Source organism: Balaenoptera ricei, chromosome 7, assembly GCF_028023285.1.
Source record: "Balaenoptera ricei isolate mBalRic1 chromosome 7, mBalRic1.hap2, whole genome shotgun sequence".
Lineage (NCBI taxonomy): Eukaryota > Metazoa > Chordata > Mammalia > Artiodactyla > Balaenopteridae > Balaenoptera > Balaenoptera ricei.
In genome coordinates this window covers 14,460,026-14,484,510 of record NC_082645.1, presented here as the reverse complement: position 1 = coordinate 14,484,510, position 24,485 = coordinate 14,460,026, and the positions used below count along the sequence as shown (strand labels likewise).

Here is a 24,485-nt window from a genome sequence, read left to right as displayed (position 1 = left end):
TTTTTTATTTACTCAGTCCTAGAATGTACATAACATAGTTTCAGAGGTGTTAATTTTTGCCTCTGTGAAAAATAAGCCTACTAATTAGTGTTCAGTGCTTGTTTAGGGACGTTTTGGGGTTTTAGCCTGAGGACATGTAGTCCTAATACTGTGTTCAAATGTTACCTGGGTTCTTTTCCCAGTCTCCCTTCAGTGTGGTTATGTTATTCATGTGATATGCAGTTTGGTTCATTTGGGGGGAGGGATTGGGTTAAATTTTAGTTTTATTAAATTTTCCCCTTACTTGATGATTTTACTTATTTTCCTTTTTTGAGTATGTGAAACACTAACACGGTTCCAAAAGTCTGGATTGTACCAAAAATTATATTCAGATAAGTGTCTTTCTCCCACCCATATTTCCTGTCTTTTCCATCCATTTCCTGACATGCCCCATAGGTATCTAGTCTTAGCTTATAGTTTATCTTTGTTCCTTTATGCTCAAGTGAGTAGACACATGTATATTTTCTTATTTTTTCCTTCTTTATTTTTATTTCTTCTTTCTTACACAATAGGTAGTATACTGTAGATAACCTTTTTTTAAAAAAAAGTTTATTTATTTATTTATTGGCTTAGTTGTGGCACGCGGGATCTTTCGTTGCGGCATGCAGGCTCTTCGTTGTGGTGCGCGGGCTTCTCTGTAGTTGTGGTGTGTGGACTCCAGAGCTCATGGGCTCTGTAGTTGCAGCATGTGGGCTATCTAGTTGTAGTGTGCAGGCTTAGTTGCCCCATGGCATGTGGAATCTTAGTTCCCTGACCAGGGATCGAACCGGTGTCCCCTGCATTGCAAGACAGATTCTTAACCACTGGACCACCAGGGAAGTCCCTCTAGATAACGTTTTGCACTTTGCTTTTTTTGTTTTTGTTAAACTTAACAGTAAATTCTGGAAATCATATCAATTCATAGAGATTTTCCTCTTTCAAAAAAATTCAAAAATTTTATTTTTTATTGAGGTAACATTGGTTTATAACACTAAGTTTCAGGTATGCAACATATTTCTACTTCTCTGCTCACCACCAAAAATTTAGTTTCGATCTGTCACCACACAGTTGATCCCCTTTACCCATTTCACCTTCCCTCACACCCCTTTTCCTCAGGTAACCACCACCAGAAAGAAAAATACCAAATGATTTCACTCATATGTGGAATATAAAAAAGAAACAAACAGAAACAAGAGAATGAACCAAATCCTCTGTCCTTTTTTTTTTTTTTAAACAACTTCCATTGTGGGAATGTACCATTGTTTATTTAGCCGCTGTTATTATGGACTGAATGTTTGTGTCCTCTCAAAATTCCTGTGTTGAAGTCCTAACCCCCATTATGATTGTATTAAGAGTTGGGGAGGTGTGCCTTGGGAGGTGATTAGATTTGGATGAGGGTAGAACCCCTTTCATGGGATTAGTGCTCTTATAGGAAGAGGAAGAGACACAAGAGCTCTCTCTCCATGAGTTTGTACAGGGGAAAAGACAGGTGAGCCAGAGAGAAGGCAGCTATCTGCAAGCCAGGAAGTGGGCCTTCACTAGACATCAAATCTGCTGGCACCATGATCACGGACCTCCCAACCTTCAGAACTGTGAGAAATAAATTTCTGTTGTTTAAGCCACCCAGTTTATGGTATTTTGTTATGGTAGCCAGAGCAGACTAAAACAAAGTGTGGCATTTGGATTGTTGAAAATATTCTGCAACTGCAAACAATGCTTTGATAATAAACATCACGCAATGTATTTTCTTATTGTCGGGTATATCTTCAGGGTAAATTCCTAGAAACGGGATTGCTAATTCAAAAGGTAAGTGCATGGGTAGTTTTGTTAGATACTGCCAAATTACCCTTTACAAAAGTTGTACTAATTCACATTTCCTCCAACAATTTATGAGATGCTTGTTTATCCACTTCCTCACCATCAGAGTGGGTTGTCATTTTAAAAACTTGATAATGCGATAGGTAAGAAATGGTATTTTAGTGTAGTTTTAATTTTCTTTTCTCTTATGAGTGAGGTTGAAAAAATTTTCATTTTTGTATATAATTTTTTGAATTGCCTTTTATCTTTTGCCAGTTTTTCTTTGTTTTTATTTTTGTTTTTTCCCTCTTTCCCCCTCAATTTTTAAGTTACTTATATACTGGCATATTGGTCTTTTATCTGTAATGTATGTTGCAAATATTTTCTTGCAGTCTGTCGATTGTCTTATGACTTTGTTTATGGTGATATTTGCCATGAAAAATCATTATTTTTTATTTTAATCAAATTTATCGGGGGACTTCCCTGGTGGTGCAGTTGTTAAGACTCCGTGCTCCCAATGCAGGGGGCCCAGGTTCAATCCCTGGTCAGGGAACTAGATCCCACGTGCATGCCACAACTAAGAGTACCCATGCCACAACTAAAGAGCCAGCAAGCCACAACTAAGGAGCCTGCCTGCTGCAACTAAGACCCAGCACAACCAAATAAATAAATATTTTTAAAAATTAGCAATCTTTTTTTTTTTTAGTGCACTTAGTGAATCTGGATTTGAGTCATAGTTAGCAAGCCTTCCTCTATATGCAGATTAAAGAGAAATTCACCTAGTTTTCTCCTAATACTTACATGGATCGTTTGGAACTTATTCTTGAATATGGTGTGAGGTATAGCTCAATCTTTTCCTTTCCCCAAATGGCTAACCAATTGTTCCAGCATCATTTATGAAAAAGTCCATTTTTTGCCCTAGTGATTTGAGTTGCTACCTTTATCATATACTAAAGTTCCATATGTACTTGACTTAATTTCTGATTTTTCTATGATAGACTTGACAAACTGTGATAACAGGCTTGTTTGTTTAAGTGCTAGCACCACATTGCTCTAATTATAGATGTTTTATAGTATGTTTTAACGTCTTGTGTGGCTAGTCACCTTATATCTTTTCCTTTTAGAGTTTTCCTTGCTATTCTTGGATTGCATGTTTATTTTTCCATATGAAATCTAGCACCAACTTGTTCCATTAAAAAATCTTATTGTTAGCCAAGACATGGAAACAACATAAATGTCCATCGACAGATGAATGGATAAAGAGGATGTGGTACATATATACAATGGAATACTACTCAGCCAAAAAAGAATGAAATAATGCCATTTGCAGCAACATGGATACAACTAGAGATTATCATACTAAGTGAAGTAAGTCGGAAAGAGAAAGACAAATACCATATGATATAACTTATATGTGGAATCTAAAGTATGACACAAATGAACCTATCTGTGAAGCAGAAACAGAATCACAGACATAGAGAATAGACTTATGGTTACCCAGGGGGAGGGGGATGGGGGAGGGATTGATTGGGAGTTTGAGGTTAGTAGATGCAAATTATTACATGTAGGATGGATGGAAAAAAAGGTCCTACTGTATAACATAGGGAACTATGTTCAATGTCCTGGGATAAACCATAATGGAAAAGAATATAAAAAAGAATGTATATATATATATATATATATATATATATATATATATATATGTATAACTGAGTCACTTTGCTGTACAGCATTGTAAATCAACTATACTTCAATTTTTTAAAAAGTAAATAAAAAATCATTGTTATTTTTATTGGATTGCATTCAATTTATAAATTTACTTAGGGATACCTGACATTTTTATAATATTGAGTTATTTTACAAAAGAACAAGAAATGTCTTTCCATTTGTTCAAGGCTACTTTTCTTTTGCTAAAGTTTTCCTCATGTATATGTTTTTAGATTTCTTATTATATTTATTCCTAAGTAATTTATCTTCTCTGTTGTCACATAGATGGGATTTTCTCTATTATATACTCTTACCGGTCATTGTTTGTATAGTTGAAGGCTGTTGATTTCTATATGATAATTTTACAGCCTGCTACTTTATTGAAATGTTAGTTTTATCATTGATTCCCTAGAGTTTTCTGTGTACATTAATATCATTTGCAAAATGAGATAGTTTTAATTTTCTTTTCCAAATATCATACCTGTAATTGATTCTCATGTGTAATTGGCTAATACCTCTAGTATAATGTTGAATAGTAGTGGAGACAGTGGGCAAACTTACCTTGTTCCTGATCTTACTGGAAAGTTCTATTTCCCCATTAAATGAAATGCTGGCTTTAAGCACAAAGGGGTGTGTGTGTGTGTGTGTGTGTGCGTGTGTACATGTGCACATGTGTGTGTTCACATGTTAAAAAATATCCATCAATTTCTATTTTCCTGAGTGTTTTAAACAGGAATCAGTAATGATTTTTGCCAAAGGCTTTTCAGCATCTGTGGAAATAAAGAGATTTTTCTCCTTAAATCTATACATAGAGTATGTTAATTTATTAATATTTAATCAACCTTGTATTCCTGAATAAATCCCACTTGGATATGTTGTATCATTTTTATAGTGTGGTGTTGGATTCTGTTCATTAGTATTTTATGTAGACTGTTTTCATGAATATTCATGAGTAATATTTGTAATTTTCTTTTTCTTTATCAGGTTTTTGTATTATTTGTCTTTTATAAGAAGAGTTAAGAAGTTTTCCTTCATTTTCAAAGCTCTGGAAAAAGTTGTGAAGCGCTATGACTATCTGGTCTTTGAAATCTTCAAAGAAATTTTAGTGAAACCTTAGGCCTTTGTTCTTTTTTATATGGAAATTCCTTGATAAGTTTCTCTATTTCTTCTAGGGAAATTAGTCTGTTTAAACTGGCTGTCTCTAATGGGGTCAATTTTGATGAACTGTATTTTTTTTTAATTTATTTTATTGAAGTATATTTGATTTACAATGTTGTGTTAATTTCTGCTGTACAGCAAAGTGATTCAGTTACACACACACACACACACACACACACACACACATACACATTCTTTTTCATATTCTTTTCCATCATGGTTTATCACAGGATATTGAATATAGTTCCCTGTGCTTTACAGTAGGACCTTGCTATTTATCCATTCTGTACATAATAGTTTGCATCTGCTAATCCCAAACTCCCAGTCCATCCCTCCCTCACCCCCCCGCCCTTGGCAACCACAAGTCTGTTCTCTATGTCTGAGAGTCTGTTTCTGTTTCGTAGATAAGTTGCTTTGTGTCATATTTTAGATTTCACGTATAAGTGATATCATATGATATTTGTCTTTCTCTTTCTGACTCACTTCGCTTAGTATGATAATCTCTATGCATCCGTGTTGTTGCAAATGGCGTTATTTCATTCTTTTTTATGGCTGAGTAGTATTCCATTGTATATATGTACCACATCTTCTTTATCCATTCATCTGTTGATGGACATTTAGGTTGCTTCTGTGTCTTGGTTCTTGTGAATAGTGCTGCTATGAACATTGGGGTGCATGTATCTTTTCAAATTATAGTCTTGTCCAGATATATGCCCGGGAGTGGGATTGCTGGATCATATGGCAACTCAACTTTTAGTTTTTTTAGGAACTCCATACTGCTTTCCATAGTGGCTGCACCAATTTACATTCCCACCAACAATGTAGGAGGGTTCCCTTTTCTCCACACCCCCCCCTGCATTTGTTATTTCTAGATTTTTAAAATTAATTTTTATTGGAGTATAGTTGCTTTACAATGTTGTGTTAGTTTCTACTGTATGGCAAAGTGAATCAACTATTCATATACATATGTCCCCTCTTTTTTGGATTTCCTTCCCATTTAGGTCACTGCAGAGCACTGAGTAGAGTTCCCTGAGCTATACAGTAGGTTCTCATTAGTTATCTATTTTATACATAGTATCAGTTTAATGATGGCCATTCTGACTGATGTGAGGTCGTACCTCATTGTAGTTTTGATTTGTATTTCTCTAATAATTAACAATGTTGAGCATCTTTTCATGTGCCTGTTGGCCATCTGTATGTGATGTAATGTATTTTCATAGGAAGTAATCCACTTTGTACAGGTTTTCAGTATTTTCATAGAAGCCTGAGAAATGGTCCCTTAGGATTTTAAAAATATCTTCTGTTTCAATGGATTTAATATTTCTTATTTTTTTTTCTTCATTTAATATTTCTTATTTTTTATATTTGTGCTTTATTTCTTTTTTTCCTGAGTAAATATAGGTAGCAGTCTATTTTGTTAATTCTTTTCTAAAGAAATAGGGTTTTTTTTTTTTTTTTTGGATGCACTGTGTGGCCTGTGGGATCTTGGTTCCCCAACCAGGGATTGAACCCCTGCCCTTGGCAGTGACAACATGGAGTCTTAACCACTGGACTGCTAGGGATTTCCCAAAGAAATAGGATTTTGATTTACTGCTTGGAGCTATTGTTTTTTGATTCCTCAACTCATTAATTTCTGCTTTCATTTTTATTATTTCCTTTCTCCTTTCTTAGCTTTTTGAGCTGAGAACTTAAATTCTTTCATTTTTATTGACAAAAATGTTTAAGCTACAAATTTTCCTCTGATCATGCTTTAGCTAAATTCTACAGATTATGATATGTAGTTTTCATTATCAATTTTAAAAATAAATATTGTTATTTTGGTGTGTATTTTTCCTTTTGCTCAAGGAGTTTTATAGGCGGTTATTTAATTTCCATGTGGAAGGGCCTTTTGAAAAATTATTGTTAATAATTTCTTGTTCTTTGTTCCAGTACCATTTGTTGAAAGACTTTCTCCATTGCATTGCCTTTGTTCCTCTGTCAAAGATCAATGACTTTATTTGTGTGGATCTATTTATAGGCTCTCTATTCTGTTCCATTAAAATATTTGTCTCTTCTCTCACCAATACCACACTATCTTGATTATAGTAGCTTTATATAAGTCCTGAAGTTGGATGGTGTCACTCCTCTGACTTTGTCCTTCAATATTTCGTTGGCTATTCTGGGTCTGTTGCCTTTCCATAAAACTTTAGAATCAGTTTGTCAATAGCCGCAAAATAACTTGTTGGGTTTTTGATTGAAATTGTGTTGAATCTATAGATCAACTTGGGAAGATCTGGAATATTGGCAATATTAGGTCTTCCTATCTATGTAATGGATTATCTCTCCATTTATTTAGATCTTCTTTGATTTCTTTTATCAGAATTTTGTAGTTTTCCTCATGTAGATCTTGTACATATTTTACTAGATGTATACCTCATATTTCATTTTGGGGAATGCTAATGTAAATGCTGTTGTGTTTTTAATTTCAAATGCCAATTGTTCATTGCCAGTGTATAAGAAAACAATTGACTTTTATAAATTAACCTTGTATCCTTCAACCTTACTATAATCACTTATTCATTCCAGGACTTTTTTTGTTGATCCTTTGGAATTTTCCACATGGACAATCATGTCATCTGCAAACAAAGAAAGTTTTATTTCTTTTTTCCCAATCTGTGTATCTTTTATCCAGCCCCCTCCTGTTTTTTTTACCTTATTGCATTAGCTAGGACTCCCAGTATGATGTTGGACAGGAGTGGTGAGAGTGGACATCCTTCCCTTATTCTTGATCTTAGCAGGAAAGCACCTATTTTCTCCTCATTATGTATGATGTTAGCTGTAGGTTTTTTGGTAGATGTTCTTTATCCAGTTGTGGAAGTTCCCCTCTATTCCAGTTTGTTGAGACTTTATTGTGACTGGGTACTGGAGTTTGTCAAATGCTTTTTATGCATCTATCGATGTGATCATATGATTTTTCTTCTTTAGTCTGTTCATGTGATGGATTACCTTAATTGATTTTCAAATATTGAACTAGCCTTGCATACCTGGAATCATTCCCACTTGATTGTGGTAATTCTTTTTATACCTTGTTGGATTCAATTTGCTAATATTTTGTTAAGAGTTCTTGCATTCATGTTCACGAGAGATATTTGTCTGTAGTTTTCCTTTCTTGTAATGACTTTTTCCGGTTTTGATAATAAGATAATGCTGCCTCATAGAAAGAATTAGGAAGTATTCCCTCTGCTTTTATTTTTTGGAAGAGATTGTAAAGAATTGGTATTATAATTTCTTCCTTAATGTTTGGTAGAACTCACCAGTGAACCTATCATGGCCTGGTACTTTCTGTTTTGGAAGGTTATTAATTATTGATTCTAATTCTTTTTTTAAAATTAATTAATTAATTAATGTTTGGCTGCATTGGGTCTTTGTTGCTGCACTTGGGCTTTTTCTAGTTGTGGCGAGCGGGGACTGCTGTTCGTTGAGGTGTGCGGGCTTCTCACTGCAGTGGCTTCTCTTGTTGCGGAGCACAGGATCTAGGTGTGAGGGCTTTGGTAGTTGTGGCATGTGGACTCAGTAGTTGTGGCTCACGGGCTCTAGAGCACAGGCTCAGTAGTTGTGGCACAAGGGCTTAGTTGCTCCGCGGCATGTGGGATCTTCCTGGACCAGGGCTCAAACCCCTGTCCCCTGAATTGGCAGGGGGGTTCTTAACCGCTGCGCCACCAGGGAAGTCCCTGATTATAATTCTTTGATATAGGCCTCTTTAAATTGTCTGTTTTTCCTTGTGTGAGTTTTGGTAGATTGTGTCTTTCAAGGAACTGGTCCATTTCATTCAGGTTATCAAACTTTTGGGCATAGATTTATTCATAATACTCCTTTCTTTATCCTTTTGATGTCCCTGGCTCCTCTTTTATTTCTGATGTTAGTAAGATCTGTTTTCTTTCTGCTTATTAGTTAACATGGCTAGAGGTTTATCATTTTTATTGATCTTTTCAAAAAATCAGCTCTTGGTTTTATTCATTTTATCTTTTGATTTCCTGTTTTCAATTGCATTGATTTCTGCTCTGGTTTTTATTATTTCTTTTCTTCTGCTTCCTTTGGATTTAATGTGCTCTTGTTTTCTAATTTCCTAAGGTGGAAACTAGATTATCTATTTTAAATCTTCTTTCTTTTCTAATATATGAATTCAATGCTATACATTTCCCATTAAGCACCACTTTCATTACATCCCACAAATTTTGATAAGTTGTATTTTTATTTTCATTTAGTTTGAAATGTTTTAAAATTTATCTTGAGACTTCTTTGATTCATGAATTATTTAGAATTGTGCTGTTTAACCTCCAATTATCTTAGGGTTTTCTAGATATTTTTCTGTTAATGATTTCTAATTTAATTATTTTGTGGTCTGATACCTTATTTCTATTCTTTTAAATTTGTTAAGGCGTATTTTACTGCCAAGAATATGGTCTATCCATATATACACTAATATGTATAAAATAGATAAGTAATAAGAACCTGCTGTATAAAAAATTGTTTTAAATTCCACTTTGCTTGTTATGGTTGAAAATAATACTGGAAATGTTACTGTGTGTAGTCAGGGGAAAAAAAAAAGAATATGGTCTATCTTGGTGAACGTTCTGTGTGAGCTTGAGAAAAATGTGTATTCTGTTGTTTGATGAAGTCATAGATATATGTCAATTAGATCCAGTTTGATTGATGGTGCTGTTCATTTTAACTACATAATACTGATTTTCTGGCTGCTGGATCTGTCAATTCCTGATAAAAGGGTGTTGAAAGCTCCAACTATGATAATCAATTCATCTATTTCTCCTTGCAGTTCTATCAGTGTTTTCCTCATGTGTTTTGACACTGTTGTTAGGCACAGACACAGTAAGTATCATTTTGTCTTCTTAGAGAATGAGTCTTTATTACTACCTAATGCCCCTCTCTATTCCTAATAATTTTTCCTTATTCTGAAGTCTGTTTTGTCTGAAATTAATATAACTACTCCAGCTTTTTAAAAAAGTATAAGCATGGTGTATCTTTCTCCATCCCTTTTTTCCAATATATCTATATTTAAAGTGAGTTTCTTGCAGAAAACATATAGTTGGGTCTTGTTTTTTTATCCACTTTGACAGTTTCTGTCTTCTGAATGTTGTATTTAGACCATTGATATATATTTTTTTATGTTGTAATTATTTAATTGTTTTTTTCTTTCTTTTTTTTTAACATCATTATTGGAGTATAATTGCTTTACAATGGTGTGTATAACAAAGTGAATCAGCTATACATATACATATATCCCCATAACTCTTCCTTCTTGCGTCTCCCTCCCTCCCACCCTCCTTATCCCACCCCTCTAGGTGTAGACCATTGATATTTAAAGTGATTATTGATATGGTTGGATTGATATCTTACCATATTTGTTTACTGTTTTGTATTCCTTTCCCTTATTCTTTGTTTCTCTTGTTTTTCACTTTTTCTGCCTTCTCTGGTTTTAATTGAATATTTTATAGAATTTTATTTTCTCTCCTCTCTTAGCGTATCAGTAATACTTCTTTGTTTGCTTTTTCAAGTGATTGCTTTTGCAATATTCATTTACAACTAATTCAAGTCTTTTTTCAAATAACAGTATACCAATTCACAGGTCATGCAAGTACCTTATAACCAAGTATTCCTAAATCTTCCCTTCTGTCCCTTATAACATTGCTATCATTCATTTCACTGATCCATAATCTATCATCACTGGATACTTTGTTGCTATTTAAGAAAAACAAAACTGTTATCTATTAGGTCAATTAATAATAAAAATAAAAGATTTTACTTTATCTTCATTTATTCTTTCTCTAAGCTTTTCCTTTCTTTATGTAGATCCAAATTTTTGACCTACATTATTTTCTTTCTTTCTGAAGAATTTTGTGTAACATTTCTTGCAAAATAGGTCAATGGTGACAAATTTCCTCATTTTTATTTGTTTAGAAAGTTTTTATTTCTCCTTCACTTTTTTTTATTTTTTTATTTTTTGGCCACATTGTGCAGCATGCAGGGTCTTAATTCCCTGACTAGGGATCGAACCTGTGCCCCTGCAGGGGAAGCACAGAGTCTTAACCACTGGGCCACCACAGAAATCCCTCTCTTTCACTTTTTAAGGATAATTTTTCTGGGTACAGAATTTTAGGTTGGTGGGTTTTTCCCCAACACCTTAAAATATTTTATACCACCCTCTTTTTGCTTGTATGTTTTCTGAAGAGAAGTCTGATGTAATTATTATACTTGATCCTCAATAGGTAAGGTGTGTTTTTCCTTTGGCTTCTTTCAAGCTTTTCTGTTTGTCTTTGATTTCCTGCAGTTTGAATATGATATGTCTAGGTATTGGATTTTTTTTTTTTTTTTTTTTTTTTTTTTGGTGTTTATACTGCTTGGTATTTTCTGAGCTTTCGGATGAGTAGTTTGGTGTCTGTCATTACTTTTGGAAAGTTCTGTCATTATCACTTCAAATATTTATTTTGTTCCTTTCTTCTTTTTTTTTGTATCCCTATATACATATGTAATACCCATAGTTCTTGGGTATTCTATTGTCTTTTTCATTCTTATTTCTCTTTGTATTTCAATCTCAGAAATTTCTGTTGTCATTTCCTAAAGTTCACTGATTCTTTCCAGGGTTGTGTCCAGTCTATTGATAAGCCCATCAAAGGCATTCTTCATTTCTTTATAGTCTGTTTTGTATTTCTAGCATTTCCTTTCAGTTCTTTCTTAGTGTTTCCATCTCTCTGCTTACATTGTCCACCTATTCTTTCATGTTGTGTACTTTTTTCACTTATCATATTAATCATAGTTATTTTAAATTCATAGTCTGATAATACCCACATCTCTGCCATGTCTGAGTCTGGTTCTGATGCTTGCTCTGTCTCTTCAAAGTGTTGTTTTTTAGGATGCCTTGTAATTTTTTGTTGAAAGGCTAACGTGATATACTGGGTAAAAGGAACTGAATTAAAAAGGCCATCAGTGTGAGGCTTTATTTTTATCTGGCCAAGATTTAGGCTGTGTTTACTATTTTTGTAGCTGTAAGTGTCAGAGGCTAAATTTCCTCTGGTTTTCTTGGGTTTGTCTCCTTTATCACACAGGAAACCTATCCATGTGCTGGTCAGATTTGGGGAAGGGGATTCTCTAATCTTATGATTAGGTCTAGTCTTTTAGTGAGACCACGCCCCTGTTCTGTGACCTTCTGAAGTGCTTCTCAGATTTCCCCCCACTTATATAGGGCAGGAAGCCCAGAGTGGGGCTGCAGTTGGGAATTTCCCTTCCTCGAGCTTGGCTAGGCTCTAGTAAAACCTCAGTCAGGCTCTGGTAAAATAGTTTCTCTTGAAAGCCTTGTTAAGAAGAACAGAGCCGTTTGGTGTATTTTCTCTCCCCTTTCTGGCAGGATGGGGGGATTTTTCTCTGATCTTCATTGAAAGAACCTGGTAGAGCTCCTGGAGGTGAAACTCAGGAAAGTGTGGGTCCTCCCTAAGGCTGAAACCCCTGGTATTTTTACAAGCTTTTCCAGATCGAGCCTCCAACAATTCATCAATTACGGTTTAAGTTTCCCTGCTACTGGTTCCCACAGTGGTTCCCACTGCTCTTGGGCTTCATCTTTGGTAAGCTGTGTTTCTCTGTATCCATCCGTTGGTTTCACCAATTTATGGGACAGCAGTTTGCCTGTGACCTCAGTCCTCCGCTGGATCTAAGAAAAAAATTTTTTCAGTTTGTTAAGCTTTCTTATTGGTGTTAGTATGGGAGCAATGACTTCTGAGCTCCTTACCTGCCAGATTGGAACTGGAAATCTGGGTTGTCATTTCACATTCTTTTTTTTTTTTTTTTTTTTTTAATTTAATTAGTTAATTAATTTTTTTAATTTACTTTTTAAAATTAATTTTTATTGGAGTATGGTTGCTTTTCATTTCACATTCTTGATAGTGTCCTTTGAAACATGAAAGTATTTAATTCTGATGAACTACAACTTACTTTTTCTTTTGTTGTTTGTGCTTTGGTGTCCTAAGAAACCATTGCCAAATCCAAGACCATGAACATTTACCCCTATGTTTCCATCTAAGCGTTTTATAGTTTGGCTTTACATTTAGATGTTTGGTCTATTTTGAGTTGATTTTTGAAGTAGGAGTGTAACATTGTTTTGCATGTGGATATCCAGTTGTCCGAGCACCATTTGTTGAAAAGACTGTTTGTTCCCCATTTAACTGTATTGGCACTCATTAAAAAAACCAAATTGACTCTAGATGTATGGGTTTATTTCTGGACTCTAAATTCTGTTCCATTAATGTAGATGTCTATTATTATTCCAGTAACACATCATCTTGATTACATAGTAATCCTGATTATGTAAGTTTTGAAATGAGGAAGTATGAGTCCTCCAACTTTGTTCTTCTTTTTCAAGATTGTTTTGGCTATTCTTGCATTTCTACACAAAGTTTAGCTTTAGTTTATCAATTTCTGTAAAAAATGGCAGCTGAGATTTTGATAGGGACTACATTGAATCAGTAGATTAATTTGGGGATTATTGTTATCTTAATAATATTGTCTTTCCAATTCATATATATGGATGTTTTTCCATTTATTTAAGTCTTCTAAAATATCTTTCAACAATGTTTTACAGTTTTCAGTGTCCCAGTCTTGTAGTTCTTTTGTTAAATTTATTCTCAAGTATTTAATTCTTTTTGATGCTATTATAAGTAGAACTGTTTTCTTAATTTCATTTTTGGATATTTCATTGCTTATATATAGAAATACAACCATTTTGTATACCGACCTTGTGCCCTACAGTTTTGCTGAACTCATTTATTAGCTCAAATAGTTGTTTGTGTATGTGTGAATTTCTTACACTTTTCTATTATATATAAGATCATGTCATTTGCAAGCAGAAATAGTGTTACTTCTTTCTTTCCAGTGTGGATGCCTTTTTATTTCTTTTTCTTGTCTGATTGCCCTGGTTAGAACCTCCAGTGCAATGTTGAATAGAGGTGGCAAGACCTGACACCCTTGTCTTGTTTTTGATTAGGGAGAAAGCTCTAGTCTTTCTTCATTAAATATGAAATCATTTTTTAATGGATGCCTTTTACCAGGCACCTGATTATTATCATCTCCATTTTTCAGATGAGGAAACTGGGGCTTAGAGAGGTTGACTAAATTGTCAGATCACATAGCTGGTAACTAGAAGACTCAGGATTTGAACCTGTTTGGTTGCCTCCAAAGGCTTTTTCTTGGTAGTTCCCACTCTGCCTGGGAGTAGCCAGCAAGGGGAGAGAGCCCTGGAAAAGAAGGGGAGCAGTGAGGGCTCGATGGGTAGAAGATTGAACTTTCTCCACACTACCACTGACCATTCCAATACCATGTCCACCTCCCACCCTGAGACAGTGGCACATTCACTGTGTGGCCTGTCTCTCTGCTTTTTCATCAGCAGCCATTGCTGAACATTGGTAACATTCTCTGCCATCTGAGGTAGGTCCTGCCACTGTCTCTGCCTCTTCTCCAGAGGGCTGGGGAGTCCAAGGTAAAGCGTTTGCTAGGAAATTAATATGTTGGCTGCAAAGAAATGCAGTGCTGTTTCTTCTCCAGCCACACAGTATTGCTTCACAAAATGCTAGGGCAGTTTTCAGAGACCATTTACTCCCCAGGCTTTGCCCTCAGGTTATGGAACCTCTGTGGCAGTTTCTTCATTTATAAAATAAGGATTTTTATGAGAATTAATTGAGACACTGTGTAAAGAGCTCTGTATAATGCCTGACATGTAGTAAAGGCTCAATAAATGGTAATTATTATTATTTTAACACTTTTCCTTCCACAGTTCAAAGGAGAACAGTTTAATTTTCAGTAGTCTGTTGCATGCTGAATATTGGTCAGTGTGCATTTCAGTGCCTACATTCCTCTTACTCTGGGCCCTACTCTGAATGTTGAGAAGATTTTCATGGACAGCGGGAACCTAAACAGTTCTTCCCATTGGCCTAACAAGGCCTCCGTGGAGTTAGGGTGACTTTATGGAGAAATACCAATTCTTATTCTAGGTGGAGGACTGTGGATCCTTAAAAAGGATGGTAAGTAAAATGCCAACAAAGCAATGGTGGGAACCGCAGACCTGAGCCCCAGAGGATAACTGAGTTGGGAGTCAGCCAGAATGTCTGCTTCTCCTCCTGTTTCCATCAGGCACCCCTGTCCCGGGAGCTCCAACACATGGAAGACCCTGAGGTCTCCTGGTCACTGCCTGGCTCCTCTGGAAGCCCTGTCCATGGGCACGTGGGGAGGGAAGGGCAGGGATGGCGGGATGCTGCCTCCTAGGCCAGACACCAGGCACACCTGCGCCCTGGCCCGGATGTCAGTCAGCCTTTGCACGGTCTCTGCCCTGCAGGTCAGGAGGAAGCTCAGAGGTGAGCGGTGCTGCCTGGAGTCCCTGGGCCAGGCCCCCTCCATTCTAAGACCTAGCGCAGTGTCGCATCGTGCTGTGTGGTGCTGAGCCCAGACTCACACCACACAGATCGGAGTTTGAAGCCAGATAAAACTCGGTTCTAGTCCCAGTTGTGTGACCTGGACAAGCAATTTCTCCTCCCTGAGCCTCAGTTTTCTCATCTGACGAGGAGGGGACAATAAAATGTTGTTGGAGACCTTATGGCATATGGTGGTGGGTGATTGGAAAATGTTACCTCGTTCTTAATTGCTTAGCCTCACTGGGCCTCAGTTTCCACGTCTGTAAGGTGGGGATCATAATTGTGCAACTACAGACCCCACAGAAAAAGACAGAGCCCAATCTAATTATGTCACAGACAGGATATGATGGTAGAAGACAAATGGAGAGTGGGATGGAAAGAGAGGGAGTGTTCTGTGGGGTGAGGTGGCCAGATGGAACTTTGCTGAGGAATGAAACTTGCGATGGGGAGTGATTCTGAGACAAGCTGGGACCTGGGACCCTTTGCTGCAGTGGCCTCAGTTTCCATGTCTGTAAAGTGGGGATCATAATTGTGCAACTACAGACCCCACAGAAAAAGACAGAGCCCAATCTATTTATGTCACAGGCAGGATATGATGGTAGAAGACAAATGGGGAGTGGGATGGAAAGAGAGGGAGTGTTCTGTGGGGTGAGGTGGCCAGATGGAACTTTGCTGAGGAATGAAACTTGCAATGAGGAGTGATTCTGAGACAAGCTGGGACCTGGAACCTGGGACCCCAACTGCACCTGGACAAACGTCTCAAGCAACAAAATACAAAGAAACCATAAGGAACTAAAAATAACTGCATGCATGTTATTTTTGCATGCATGTGCAAATCATGGACAACAAGGTACAAAAAGACCAAAAACCCCAACTGCCACTTCTGAGGATCCGGGCGCAAAAGCAGGGGGTCAGGAGCAAAAGCAGGGTACCACGCATGCCCGCTGCACTCAACACCACCAAAGGGGTGGGCAAACCACCTAAGCTACCCCTCCGGCCTGACCCCTGGACACACCCCCTACCCTCACCCCATATAAGGAACCAGTTCACTCCCCACACCCCACACCCCCCGTCGGGGAGGGAGCAAGCAAGGGAACCTGTTGGTTCTTCGCGCTCCCCCCGCTGCAGCAGGGGCCCCAGTAAAGCCTTGCCTGAATTTCTTGCCTGGCCTCTTATCAATTTCTATTTATTAAGGAGGCCAAGAACCCTGGTCGGTAACAATTTAACAGGCAGAGAAGAAGCCAGACTTTACCTGTGGGGTGAGGGACGGTGCAGGGAGGTCCAGAAGGAGGAATAGTACTAGTAGAAGGAGAACCCCCTATTCTGGGATCTTCCAGGTGTACCTCGCTTCGCTGGGGACCCATGTAGCCCACGGTGGGCTCTATGCTGACAAACCACTGACTAAGATGAGACAAGTGCATGAAAAATCAGTCCTAAAAAGGGCAAAAAAGTGTTGAGGGCATAAAAATGGACTGCAAAGCCAGCATTCTCATTCTTATGTGCTCATTCACACAAAACCATGTTCATGAACGTTTAGAGGGACTTTATTCATAATCGCCCAAAACTGGAAACAACTTAAGCGTCCTTCATTGATCAGAATGATGAACAAGCTATAGTACATCCCTATAATGCAATACTACTCAGAAATAAAAAGGAACAAACCACTGGTAATGAAACAGCATGTAAATCCTAAATGCATTATGCTCAGGGGAAGAAGCCTGACTCAGAAGGCTGCCTCCTGTATGATTCCACGGATAGGATATTTTGGAAAAGGGAGTAGCTGGGGTTGACTATAAAGGAGCATAAGGGAATTTTTTGGGGTGATGAAGTCATTTGATGTCCCCACTGTGGCGACAGTTACACAACTGCATGTGTTTGTCTAGACTCATAAAACTGTGCATCAAAAAGAGCCAATTTGAAATTATAGCTCAATGGATAAAGCACGTGGGAATTGGTGTCCAGGTGGATGAGTGCACATTTTAGTCAACTTTTCCTGGTATTTCCCACAGCTCCTAGCCTAGTGATTTTCACACAGGAGGAGCTCAACAATCACAGATCACAACAAATTCATTGTAGCCTCATCAAATTCTGTGGTGGATGAAATACCGCGTATGATATTTCCAGACCTAAGTATGATTGCTATCAGTGCCTGTAAGGAAAGAGGCAGGGCAAGAAGGTGGAGAGAGCATGGGGCTGGGAGTCAAAACTAGAAATATCCTGGGCCCTTGCCTGCCAGATGACTTTGGGCAAATCACTCTAGTAATCTCCAGGAATCAATCACTGATCTGTCTAGCTAAAGGGTTGTTGAATGGGTCAACTGGAAATAACATATGTTGCGAACTATAAAGTATTGTACACAAATCAGATATTCGTATTGTTATTGCTATTGTACTTTCAAACAGGGAACATAAATGTCAGGATTTAAGTGACCCGTCCAAGAAGAGAATTCTAAAGTGAAACCCCATCCTCTGTCACATCCTCTGCCCTTCTCAAGTTAAGGGAAAAGTTGATGCTCTTAAAACCCAGTAGAAAGCAAGCCTTGAACGAGCTATTCTAGGCAATTTAGAAGCCAATAATATGAAGCTTGCAAGCTCCTTAACTTACGTGAGCCTCTGTTCCCTATTTGTTGTAGGGAATCCATTTGTTGGACAACAAAATGTTAATATACAAAGTACCTGTGTCCTGTGTGCCATGGCTCGTGTGAGGCATCAGGACCCACGCGGAGCAGAGAGGAACAAGTCTGCAGAGCCTTCAGGACTGAGGCAATGGCAAGGCCATCCTAGAGGATGCCAGAAGGAAGCCCCGAGGCCTTGGTGGTCTCTACCACAGTCTTGTTCAGTGGACAGCGGGGTCACGGATTCATCTAACTGCTGGGAAGTAGTCTGGCTAATGCCAAAGTCATGTTTTACCATTGCAGGAAATGTTTCCATTTGATAAGTAGGTGGTGTAGTAGTGGTGATGGGATTTCTTTATTTTGCTGACTGAAACAGAAATTTGTTTGGACATTTTTGAGTGTCAACATGTGTGTTAGCTCTGTCTTAGGCTTGGGGGAATCCAACCACGAGTGAGACACAATCCCAGCCCTCAAGAGGTGTATAGTCCTAGACTCAGGCTAGGGAGCTGTTGTGTAAACAAGCAAGCCCTGTCGAGGGGTAGAGGGTTACAGATCCATGAGGGACACCAGGCAACCTGCTGATAATTTCATTTCCGATGTCTACAGGGAGAGAACAGGCTGGCAAGGTCAATTTAAAGGTTTGATACATTGAGAGTTTGCGCTCTTATTGTAAATTCATCATTTAAGTTACTCAGAGTTTAATCATATTGAAAGTTCCCATCCCTACCAATCAGGTATTCTCCTTCATGAGGCTCTGACAGAACGGAACCTCTGAATCTGTAAGACTGAGGACCTCACCCTGAGCCATGATTAATTCACCAGGTAAACGGCACTTCGTAAAGGGGAAAAAAGTGCCAACTCGCCTACCTGAGAAGTTAGGGAGGGGATGATAGGTCCCTTCTGGGAAGCTGGACTCCAGTGTCTCACATGAGGGTGTCAGGGCTCTCCCGCCTTTGTCTGCAAAGACCCAGTTGGGTGCCTCTGTGTGTGACAGCTGGCTCACAGGGGCTGACAGGTTGCAGTCCCCAAAGAAGACAGTGTCTGCACCGATTGCTCTAGCAAAGTCCCTGGAGGGCTCTGGCCACCCTGGAGTCAGGGACTTCCCCTGCAGCCAGCCCCATGCAAACTGAGGTAGGAGATAGCTGGGCCCCTGGGCTGAGCAGCTGGAGCTTGTCAAACGGAGGACATTGGAGCTCTGTTTTCCCTAAACACGCCAAGGACAAAGTTAATAGCAGGAGCTGAGCTCTGCTGGAGTAAAGAGCTAGGAGGACCACATCTCTCACTCCTGAGGTCAAGGAGACCTCCCCGACGGCACCTGTGCAGGGAGGCTCCTCTGGGGTCACAAGGGGAGGGAGTGCCATCCCACAGTAGGTGTTGTCAACTCCCCGTAAGCCTCCACGCTGGAATCCATCTTGGCAAAAAGATGTGCACGCATATTGCGGGCAGGGCCCTAAAGACAGCTCAGATGTGGGAAAAGAAGCGGGCTAACTGGCCAGAGGAGAGTAAAGACCAGGAAGAACTGCCCCATATAAGGGATTTAAATCACCTCCCTGGCAGGCTTCTCATTCGGGACACACACCCTCTTCTCTGGGTGTGTATTTCTGCCTTGCTTTTGTCTTAAATAAACAAACCTTTTCTCTGTGTGCTCTCCCACATGTTGTGCTGTGTCTCTAATAATAAACTTGGTGCCCATTTTGGCAGTTTTTGCTTCCTTGAAACAGGATTCCTGCTTTTCATCCAGGCTACTCAGGTTCAACCTCTGGGTAGGGAAATAAGATCCTGCTTCAAGACTGCTCACTGCTGTCTCTCCGAGAACAAAACCAACAAAACCGCTCGGACCAAGCACTTTCAAGCAGGGCGGCTTTGGCACGGGGAGGGGTGGCTCTACAGAGGAAAGGAGAGTGAGTGAACACCACTCCTCCTGAGGCCCTCTGGAGACAAGCAAGGGGCCTCCTGCCTTCCTTTCAGGATGTACTACAAAGTCTCATTCTGTGTTATCTATCTGCAGCATCAGTATGCGAGAAATGGTGAAAGCCATGAAGCATGTGCCCTACTGACGCAACCAGTGCTGGCCTACTCCCAATTCTCTTCACTTACACACAAAGCAGGTGCAGTGAAAGGAAACTCCAAAGCCGATTTGGATTCCAGTGTTTACTCTGGTCCTACTAAGTCAACGCTTTTGAGCAAGTCTCTGAAGCCTGTTTCCTCATGTGAAATGAGGCTAATGTGCCCATGTCACAGGGTAGTTGTGAGAATGAGGTGGATTAAGGGGTGCAGAAGTGCCTAGGATAGTGCCCGATGCTCAATACATGTCTACTAAATATGTATTTGGCCTGTATTAAACACTTGTATTTGACGCATGTATTTACATGTAAACACATGTATGCAATAATACTACTACACATATTACCCACGTGTTTGGCAGCTTAACAACTGCTTCTAAGGCTTTGCTGGCTGATGAACCCCACTGGAGAATTCCCACATAGCTTTCTCTCTCTCTCTTTTTTTTTTTTTTTGGCCGAAGCGCACGGCTTGTGGGATCTCAGTTCCCCGACCAGGGATTGAACCTGGGCCATGGCAGTGAAAGCCCCAAGTCCTAACCACTGGACCACCAGGGAAGTCCCCCCACATACCTTTGTAGGAAGAGGTAGCTTTTCCTCTTTGCTTGAACTAACAGGGATTGTTGTGGCTGGGTGTCAGCAGTGGCTGAAATAGCACCTTCTTATTCACAGGAAGGAGGATTTGAGAGCTCTCGGTTCTGGAATAACTTTGGCTGATTTTCTTGCTGTTCTGTCTTTTTACTGATGGGTCTGGGGAAGAAACAAGATCACACCATTAATTCTTTTTTTTTTTTTTTTGAAATTGAATTATTAGAACTGATGGACCAAAAATTTTTTTTTCTTTTTTTTATGGAGGAGGGAGAAATTCAAATAGGAATTATTTATTTATTTATTTTTGGCTGTGTTGGGTCTTCATTTCTGTGCGAGGGCTTTCTCCAGTTGCGGCAAGCGGGGGCCACTCCTCATCGCGGTGTGCGGGCCCCTCACTATCGCGGCCTCCTCACTATCGCGGCCTCCTCACTATCGCGGCCTCTCTTGTTGCGGAGCACAGGCTCCAGTCGCTCAGGCTCAGCAGTCGTGGCTCACGGGCCCAGTTGCTCCGCGGCATGTGGGATCCTCCCAGACCAGGGCTCGAACCCGTGTCCCCTGCATTGGCAGGCAGATTCTCAACCACTGTGCCACCAGGGAAGCCCCATTAATTCTTTTTTAAAAAACATCATTGATTCTTCAAATGAAAAATGAAACCAGACAGTGGGCAAGGAATCCGAGCACAGGAAGCGAGCATGGGTGAGAGATATTTCACCCAGACAGGAGCAAGCTTGGTAAATTATTCCTACCCCACCATGACCAGCAAGTTTGGGTTTTGGAATTCAGAACCTTGCTTTCTAGAATGTCTTGTACGGTACTTATCTTTTCAGAGATCCAGTTTGATCATCCCTGTTCTATTCCAAGAATAATTCATTGAACTTTGCTTACCTAACAGCGCCCATATTCCAGTTCTGCATCCTGAGATGTATCTGAGGTCGCCTTGATTAGAGTTTTGAGAGATATTAAATACTATCTCTTGGTTTTACTTCCACAGATGACTAATAATTTGTGTGTTTATTTGTCTAACTTTCAGAGGGCAATCTTATTTTCCTTTTTTGTTGGGTAAAGGCAGCTCATAGTTTCCCTATGTACTGCCAACAGACTGGTTTTCTTGAGGGAAAACATCTGTACAAAGTCTGGTTTCAGGTCAGACTTGGACAGATGGTGCTGTTCTGTCTCCTTGAAGTTGGAGTCTCATTTCTATTTCTCTTGCTCACTGTGGGGGGTGGTGGGGGGGAAGGAACAAACACATGGATGGTATTTTCCTATTCTGGAAAAAAAATTTTTCAGTCATTTTTTACTTATGTTTAAGATTCTTATAACATTCCATCCTTTATTTCCTCTCCACTAGAGTTCCCCACAGCTATGAGACTCATTTGTTTTAAATAACCTTTTTTTTTAAAAAAAAATATAAAGCAATATTCATTAGAAGAAAGCTGGATAGACCAAAGTAACAGTTACTTTTACAATTATTTTTGATTAGCACACAAAAAATTCTCCCAATCCGAATGATTTAGTCTATGTCTGGATTCATGTATGTTTTCCACTAATAATAGTTAGCCACAAAACAATATCCTGTTCTACTGCAGAATTTCTGATTGATAATTTATGCCAATGTACTGAGACTCTAAAATAGCCTCTTGCTTACTTTCACTGAGCTTGAGGCAAATATCAAGAACGGATAACTTTATTTGTATCCACAATTTCGAAACTAGCTTTAGGAGACATGAGAGCAGGGGTGCTCTGTGAAAACCTGTGTCTATGTACCGTGAAATCGTTCTTCCTCCTTATCTTTCTTTATACCCTTTTCCCTAATAGAGAACTAGCTGTGTTTTAAACCATTATATATGTAAATCTATCTTGAACAGTTCCTTGTCTAGAATGGACTGAATTGCCTTTTACATATATGGTTCTTTAATGATTTCTTTGTTCCTGAGGAGCAGTAACCCTCAGAAATACTTCAAAAAATCTCTAGGAACAAAGTGATTGTGCCATTCTTCACACTCTGCCTCTTGAATCTGAGCCCTCTCTTCAAACCTTGCCTAAAAGTCTCCTTCTTTCAGGAGGTCTCTCTCCTGCACCACCCCTTCCTACTCTATAAGTGGATGTGATCGCCCTGCCCACAAATTCCAATCATATTCTGTACCAGTTTTATGGCACTTATGCTAATCTGGTGTGTATTTGTGTACTGTTTTATTCTTCTTGTGGGTTATGAGCTCCTTAAAGGCAGGTTTAATATCTTACTCTTTGAGTCCCTTGCAGCTATAGTGCCTTATAAATAAGAGTTGCTAAGTATTTATTAATCAAATTGTAGAAACGGAATAACTCTGGTCTTCTTTGTTTCACTTACGTACTTACAAATATTTAAATGAAATGTACATTTAACAGAGTTGTAAAGGTATAAACTACTAATCAAAAAGTAACAATACTTTGTAGACTTTTTTTTTTTTTAACGTTTAGATGCAGGAGTACAAACTGTTATGAAATCTTTAAATAATGTTCTCAGTTTTCAGAGTAAGTTGTTGAATTGCTAGCTCAGAATCTGGGCTCCCTTCCTGAAACCAGATGACACACTTCTTGCCCCTCCCATGCCAAGGGCCCCTCCCATGCCAAGGGCCCCTCCCTCTTTGTGGGGGGGGGGAGCTTCCCTTCTGCAGCTTGGCACTGAGATCTAAACCTATATTGGCAAAGTTCTCTTTCTTCTCACCTTCACGTGGAGGTGTGTTCATTTCCCTAAGCATTGTGCAACAGGACCAGTCCTTGTGGGAGACCAGAAAAAAAAAAGCCAAATGTCCAAAGAAAAGTCCCTTACCCCTCACCATACTCCACTATTATTTCCAACGTGTACTGTGTGCTCGGATAAAATTGAGACCCATAAAAACCATCAATAGAGACAGCATATTTTTCATTATGGAAACTTGTGCTAAAATAATAATGTGGTCATTTTACAATACTGTGAACTACTGCAAGGTCATCTAACATTTTTGTTCTCATTTTGTGATTGAATTATAATTGTATAACTTGAAATCATAAAGAACTGTTTTTAAAATACAAAAAGGGCAAATTAGCGTTCTTCGGTAAACTCTCTATAGTAATTTTTAAGAAGGGAAATAATTTAAAAAATCCCAGTAGGCTTTTCTTTTCTTTTTTTTTTTTTTTGGCCATGCTTGGAAGTGGCGTTGACCTTAAAACTTTTTGATCTCAAAGAACGCTTAATTAATCTGATGTGAAGAAAAAATAATAACCGCTTCACTTCTCTGGCAGTCTAATCGCAGACCACCCCCTTTTCCCCAGCCTTAGGGGAGGGAGCGTTTAATAACGGTCTGTGTAAACTGATGCCCAGGCCGTAGGAGTTCTCAGGAGCTCTGCTCGAGCAAGTTAAACCAAGCAAGGGGCAAAGGGCAGCCCTCGAAACAAAAAACTGCTCAAACCAACCAACGCAGAGGATCGCAATGGCTCTGCTGGCGCGGATACTCAAAGCCCGTCTGCGCCCGGCGCCCGAGCGGGGCCCTTGGCAGCCTCGGCCCACGGACGCCAGGCTCCCGGCGAGGGCGCGGGCCGAGGACAAAGGAGCCGGGCGGTCGGGGGCGCCGCGGGCCGGGGGCCGGACAGGGGGGCCCCGGAGCCTCGCCGCCATGCCGGGGCCCCGGACCCTCGCCAACCTGGTGGAGTTCTTCTGGAAGGACGGCTTCAGCCGCATCCACGAGATCCAGGTAGGCTGCGCGCGGGGGACCAGGAGCGCGAGGGGGCTCGCTCCGGCGGGAAGGCGCCGGGGACGAGGCCCGGGGAGGGAGCGCCGGGAAGGGAAACCCGGGAGAGGATCCCGGGGAGGGAGCGCCGGGGAGGGGATCCGGGAGCGGAAACCGGGGAGGGAGAGCCGGGGAGGGGATCCGGGGAGAGGATCCCGGGGAGGGAGCGCGGGGGAGGGGATCCGGGAGCGGAAACCGGGGAGGGAGAGCCGGGGAGGGGATCCGGGGAGAGGATCCCGGGGAGGGAGAGCCGGGGAGGGGATCCGGGGAGAGGATCCCGGGGAGGGAGCGCCGGGGAGGGGATCCAGGGAGAGGATCCCGGGAAGGACGCCAGCGAGGGAACCCC

At 39.9% G+C, this 24,485-nt stretch overlaps 1 protein-coding gene and 1 long non-coding RNA gene across 5 annotated transcripts in view; one reads left to right on the top strand and one right to left on the bottom strand.

The window, feature by feature from the left end:
* Window positions 1-578: 578 nt before the first annotated feature.
* On the bottom strand, window positions 579-24,392 carry LOC132368896 (uncharacterized). Of its 4 annotated transcripts, none has more exons than XR_009504178.1 (4): window positions 24,053-24,392; window positions 20,376-20,552; window positions 13,883-13,958; window positions 579-815 (listed from the first exon to the last, which is right to left on the bottom strand). It is a non-coding gene; the product is annotated as an uncharacterized LOC132368896 (long non-coding RNA). The 4 variants fall into 4 exon arrangements; XR_009504176.1 differs by lacking the exon at window positions 579-815 and adding an exon at window positions 11,069-12,379; XR_009504175.1 differs by lacking the exons at window positions 579-815; window positions 13,883-13,958 and adding an exon at window positions 11,069-12,379.
* LOC132368895 (cytochrome P450 27C1) overlaps window positions 23,841-24,485 on the top strand; it is a 29,034-nt gene continuing 28,389 nt past the window's right edge. Inside the window, exon 1 of the mRNA XM_059927690.1 lies at window positions 23,841-24,103. Within this exon, the coding sequence (XP_059783673.1) occupies window positions 23,843-24,103 (261 nt within the window). The 5' untranslated portion in view covers window positions 23,841-23,842. The remainder of the gene's footprint in view (window positions 24,104-24,485) is intronic.